General features: G+C 37.7%; 2 protein-coding genes across 6 annotated transcripts in view; both read right to left on the reverse strand.

Annotated features, from left to right (window-relative positions):
• fbxo34 (F-box protein 34) overlaps positions 1 to 3,486 on the reverse strand; it is a 25,007-nt gene extending 21,521 nt beyond the window's left edge. For 2 of the 5 annotated variants that reach the window (XM_016274031.1, XM_016274032.1), the window contains exon 1: positions 3,015 to 3,186. The gene's annotated coding sequence lies outside the window, so the exon portion shown is untranslated. Of the gene's footprint in view, positions 1 to 604; positions 694 to 3,014; positions 3,187 to 3,359 lie in introns of those variants that run through there. The other 3 variants (XM_016274035.1, XM_016274033.1, XM_016274034.1) reach the window with 3 other exon arrangements.
• Positions 3,487 to 4,040: 554 nt separating this feature from the next.
• Positions 4,041 to 6,356, reverse strand: part of LOC107586595 (galectin-3-like) — a 6,707-nt gene continuing 4,391 nt past the window's right edge. The window contains exons 5-6 of the mRNA XM_016274036.1: positions 5,685 to 5,853; positions 4,041 to 5,368 (exon numbers count right to left, since the gene is read on the reverse strand). Of these exons, the coding sequence (XP_016129522.1) occupies positions 5,210 to 5,368; positions 5,685 to 5,853 (328 nt within the window). The 3' untranslated portion in view covers positions 4,041 to 5,209. The remainder of the gene's footprint in view (positions 5,369 to 5,684; positions 5,854 to 6,356) is intronic.

Below are 6,356 nucleotides of genomic sequence, written 5' to 3' on the forward strand. Positions count from 1 at the left end.
CGAAGTTGATGTATTCCCTCAGCGACCAGCACGGATCAGCTCCAAGCATGACGAAGCGGATATCGTCCTCTTTTGGAAGGCCAAACAAAGTAGTTTCGCTTTCACAACGAAACACAGCGTCTTAACGACATGGCGGCAGAAACAATACTAATAAGATATGCCTTCTTTCTTTGCGTGAACATTTGGTCGGCATTATGCAAATCTTCCCACACAGTGACGTAGGCATGTGGGGGTGTGTTAGAATGAGCCATTTTAGGTAGGTGTGGTTGACTCTTAACTTTTATAAAGAATATCTCTTTGGATTTGAAACTTTAGTCTTTGCAACTTTACAGATCTTCTTTATGCACCAAGAGCTTGTAACACTTCAAAGAGAAAAGACAAATTTAAATTGCATCATATGACCCCTTTAATAAACGTGGAAAACAAAGGCTCTGGATTTCACATGCCGCCCAAATAATGCCGCATTTTTGCCACATAAATACTTCAAAGCATTTCAGGCTTGATGAAAAACACACTAAACCCCAGTTCCAAAGGGGGCAACGCAATCCCAACCACATACTATACTGCAGACCTGACTATGTTCAAGACAAAAGCTTGCCCCAACCTGCTGGGTATTTCTTCCCTGCGAGAGGTTTGTATAAAAGCTTTCAGTGGTTTTCAGAGTGAGGTAAGGTACACCTTTCTGCTTCACACTTCTCTTTAGTCTGCCACATGACTCCAGGCCGAGTGGCCAAACAGGTTTTCTTAAGCGGTGTAAGCAGCCCAGTTGTCAGGCTTCCCTCGCAAGAGCTCACTGCGTTCAAACAGGTGGTCGGGCTCAATTGTGTTTTATGAAGTGCCCACTTAACTAGGAGTATTCTCACTGCATTGCATCAAAAGAGAGCTGCTGTAATTCTGCACGTTTCAACATGAGACCAGTTGCTTAAATCAATACTTTTGCTTGCCAAATAAACTTAAAATGCATGCCACATAAACCAACCTCTTGATTGGAATGATAAGAGGAATTGTTTAAACTACTCATTAGAAATGGTCCAAGACTATATGCTAGATTTCTGTGGTGTAACTAAAATAACACCAAAATCTTCATTTGTATGCAATCACTATACAATTATGGTATGCCTCTGTATCACACTAACTCATCTAAGAGTCATTTACTGGTCAGGTTGGTGTTGAACTTTCCGGGCTGTGTATTGTAAAATGTATGTTTGCTTTAAAACAGCTTCACGCATGTTCTGCAGCCCTCCAGTTGTTCACAAAGATATGACTGAAATCTAGATTTAAAGACCTTCCAGAAAACAATGTGCCGCCGTGACTACATTGACCCACCTAAAAATAAAACAACCTGAAAAAGTAAAAGCAAATGAATCTGAGTAAACATGGCCTAGAGGATAACAAAAGGACAGCAGAAAAATTATCACAAAACTATACCCCACCTCCACATCATCATCTGACAAATAAGTAGGAGGACATTTATCACACCTTTAACGGGATGTATGGCCCAGTTTTGAAATGCCGCATAACAGCTGACCAGCAAAGATAAAAGCCACTCTTTGCACGCCTGATCTGAAATTACCAAAACTGTAGAGCTTCAAAATTTTCATTCCACCTCCCCCATTATGGAAAAATAAGGCTTGCGGATCAGCCCACTGTTGGTGACAACTGACCTGTTAAAAACAAGCTCGGCTTCAGATCAAAATTTGGCTGCAAGCTTGACTTCAGGAAGGCAAACTTGCACAGACTACAAAAAAAACATTTTTGAGATTATTTTTGTATGACTGATTCTGGTATAGATCATGTTTCTAAGGGTCTAATAATCACATGTCTGACAACCAACAAATGCCTATAACAAAAAAATAAATACTTGTAAGTAACTTTTAATTTAGATAAACAACAAAATAAGCAAATTAATATACTTAAGCTATTGTCAAAATTGGTTAAATTATTTCTGCATCCGGTGAGACTGAGGTGCTGGCACCAACACCTTTCGCAGGGACAAAGTTCATAAGTGTAATCAAGTAGTTAAACATTATACATTATTTACCGCTTTAGTGTCTCACTCACCTTCAACAACTTGCCATGTTTTCTCAGGTCAACTAATGCACATGGACATGATGTGTCTGTGTTTGCGTTAAATGATAGCAATTAAGTAGAATGATCTCTATAGAAGTCAGAATCATACATATTTCAGCATGTATTTGTGGTCATATTCTCAAAATAGGGCTTATGATGGGTCTAATTCAGCACGTTTGCCTACATTCTCATTTGTATGTAATCTGAAAGACTTCAAGAGTCAGAAAGGCTTTTGAAATGTGACTGAATGAAAAAACTATTGACCTACAACCATTATAGCTCTGTATATCTGAAGTAGCTTAAAACGCTTTACAACGTAGAATAAAAGAATAAAAGCAAACCTGAAACTTAAATTAAAAGAAATAAAATAAATAAGAGAAAACTGGAATAGGCCATTGCACCAGAAAAAAAAAAGTCGACAATAAAGTTATTAATTACGGACCACAGGTTAAACATGAGTAATTTGCACTTACTTATACCCTTTTAAAAAGACGTACCTGAATTTATACAAATATAGTTAGATTAAAATTAAAAATAAATAAATAAATATAATATTGAGGCGTCTAACCTCATTAGCACTAAAGCTAACTGACAGAAACGCCATTACATACATCTGCTCTTTAAAGGAGAGCAAAATAAGAGTACTTAAACGGTTATATGCACTTAAATACACATGCATAATCAATAAATCAACCAAAATAAGTCATTTGGCGTCTATAAAAAGATGTAGGTCCAGTTTTGTGGGTGTTTAAACGCTAGTTCCGCTCAGCATATGCCAAACCGAGTCAACAGGAAAAAAACTGAGAATAAATGCTACATTTTCATCACTTTAGATGCAAGTTAAAGCCACTGAAACTCAGTTAACGCCACATATAAAGGTATTTATGACTGACACGTAGGAGTAATACGCCAAACATAAGGAAATAGAAGATTTTAAAACTGACCTGAGCAAAAATAGAATAAAAGTCGAAACAGAGAGGTGAACTGACTTGCTGAAAGGGGAAACTCTTCGTCGCCTTGTGTGTTTACTGGGGTGAATTCATCTTATCTTGTCTTCATTTTGAAGTCGTGTGTCCTTCAGGACTCAACGCTTCACGTCTGCGCGCGCGTGTGTGATCAAATCAGGTGAGCGCGCAGCGGGCACTGCCTCATATATGGCGAGCGCGCGCATAAAGACACGCGCGCGAGCGTGCACGAATCCACCCAGTACAGCTTGGGATGGGCAAGTTTTTTAAATTTTTTTAATTGCATACATTTTTGGAAGATTTTGCGGGAACAATTGAACTGACTTGCTGAAAGGGGAAACTCTTCGTCGCCTTGTGTGTTTACTGGGGTGAATTCATCTTATCTTGTCTTCATTTTGAAGTCGTGTGTCCTTCAGGACTCAACGCTTCACGTCTGCGCGCGCGTGTGTGATCAAATCAGGTGAGCGCGCAGCGGGCACTGCCTCATATATGGCGAGCGCGCGCATAAAGACACGCGCGCGAGCGTGCACGAATCCACCCAGTACAAAAAGGAGCCCCTACCAAGTATTGAGTACATGTACAGTAAATGAACATACTTTCCAGAAGGCCAACAATTCACTAAAAAGTTTTTTATTGGTCTTATGAAGTATTCTAATTTGTTGAGATAGTGAATTGGTGTTTTTTTTGTTAAATGTGAGCCAAAATCATCACAATTCAAAGAACCAAAGACTTAAACTACTTCAGTCTGTGTGCATAGAATTTATTTAATACACGAGTTTCACAATTTGAGTTGAATTACTGAAATAAATTAACTTTTCCACGACATTCTAATTTATTGAGATGCACCTGTATTTACAGTAGGAAATTTACAAAATATCTTCATGGAACACGATCTTTACTTAACATCCTAATGATTTTTGGCATAAAAGAAAAATCGATCATTTTGACCCATACTATGTTACTTATGTTTTTTTGGTCCAGGGTCACATATACTTTGTTTTTGGGTTTTTTTTGCGGTTATTTATTGGTTTGTTTATTTATTGCATTGTTTTGGGCTTCTGTTTCTATAAGTAATTAAACAATACAAACCTATATATAGCAAACTATCATTGAATCACAAAAAGCAGTAATGACAAAAATCATTAAAATCACCCTATTGGACAGATAAGAATACCATATTTGAGGAATCTCACACATTTTCTGATAGAACAGAAGTTTAAACCAGAAAATACATTATATATATGTATTTAATATAATATGAGTGGGTTAATATAGCTTTTATGATGTAAAATACACCGAAACACAATCACGACACAAAGGAACATTCTTGAAATGTGTGCACATTAGTTATACAGTGCTGGAGGTTTCATCTGTGGGTTGCAACAGGGTTCAACTCTTTGAAGAGTCATCAGGTGCTTTAGGCACTACATAAATAGACCTCTGCATAATTGAGGTCAGGTCTATTAGATTTCTGTCAGTGCGTCTCTGACAGACTGTTTCCATGATTAAAAATGTAACACTGCCTTGACTTCAGTTTACGCTGTTGTTATTTTATTTATCTTAGGAGCTGGCAGTAAAAGTGTAATACACACGTCTCACAGATGATTGTAATTACATGCACACCACTCAGTGTTTACATCTGTTTCTTTCTTTAATCATGGAATCATTAAACCAAGAAGAATCATCTTTTGGCACTGGTTACAGATCATAGAATCCTATTTTATTCCAGTTCTAATTTCACATGAATTATGCACTATTCTTGACTGGCCAATATCACATTCCCTACTATGACCACCACCGTTATTCTGAGTAGCATCATAAATGTAGTGGACTTTGCAAGTGTATAATCAATGGTACTTCAGTATCATGTATCTCGCATTTCAATATAAAATTAATCTTGCTAATTTTCTGTTCAATATTTCTTTCCTTTAAACCCCATCATTGACCCTTATCACAACCTAACCTTTCCTGGATAGTAACAGGCCCACCTAGAGGTGGCAAAGCTAAATACAGCATTGAGAAAAACAGGATTTGCATGCAAATTCATATCACTCTAACATCTGTAGTAAATATAAACTCTTACTGACACACACAGTGTTTAAAAAAAGATGATTGCTGGAGGTAAAAAAAACATTGTTAAAAGACTTGTCTATGACAGAATCTGCAGTATGATTTCACTGCAGTGTCTCCACGTTAACAGAGTTGAGGGTGACATCATTGAAGATACTAAGAGCTCTGATCTGGTTGAGCTCACGGGCTCGATGTTTGAATTCCAGAAGGTGCGCTTTGTTCACAGCCACTCTGAATTCAGTGTCAGTGCATAAGATCTTCAGCTGGAATTCAAAACAAATTTAATCAGTTGCAATTGAACAAGCATGGAACAGAGCATGTAATTTTGACAAAACATGGCAGGAGACAAATGCATAACCTTGCAGAACAAAGAGTTTTGTTGTAGTATTTTAGTGATGCTATTTCAGGACCTCTTTTTCTGCTTTTACACACTGACATCCAGTTATCTGATACCTCAGACATTCTCTAATGTCTTTAAACACAATGAGGGCCTGACAGTAAATATTTAAGACATTTGTTTAATCTAAATAAAACCACCAAGATGAAAAAGAAAAAAAAATAGTTTGGTGCCATGCTCACCTCAAAAGGCTTTCCTGGGACAAAAGGGAAGGAGGGGAGCTCGCGCTCTTCTCTGCCCCACTGGTTTCCAATCATGCTGTTTCGTACAATCACTTGCCTTCCGCCTTCATTGAAGCGAGGGTTTAGATGAAACACAATGTCGTTGCCTTTGTTTAAATTAACTGTGAAACTAATTGGGAGAGAAAATATAAGAATACACATAAAAAACAAAGGGGACATCACAAATAAGAAGCTTGTGATAATTGTTATATAATAACAATGAAATCAAAACTGGCCACGTGCAATTTCTTAAAGTGGTCATATGACGTTGCTTAAAAGAACATTATTTTGTGTATTTGGTGTAATGAAATGTGTTTATGCGGTTTAAGGTTCAAAAAACACATTATTTTCCACATACTGTACATTATTGTTTCTCCTCTAAGCCCCGCCTTCCGGAAACGCGTTGATTTTTACAAAGCTCATCGGTCTAAAAAACGAGGTGTGCTCTGATTGGCCAGCTATACAGTGCATTGTGATTGGCCGAATACCTCAAGCGTGTGACGGAAATGTTACGCCCCTTGCCATATTGTGATGCCTTGTCCCGGCCGGAGCGACGACACAAAAACATTAAAAAACCCATTATAAACGAGGCATTTGTTGCATCCAGTGGGGACATAATTACGGATTATAATG

Source organism: Sinocyclocheilus grahami, unplaced genomic scaffold (genome assembly GCF_001515645.1).
Source record: "Sinocyclocheilus grahami isolate Dianchi unplaced genomic scaffold, SAMN03320097.WGS_v1.1 scaffold84.1, whole genome shotgun sequence".
Classification (NCBI taxonomy): Eukaryota; Metazoa; Chordata; class Actinopteri; order Cypriniformes; family Cyprinidae; genus Sinocyclocheilus; species Sinocyclocheilus grahami.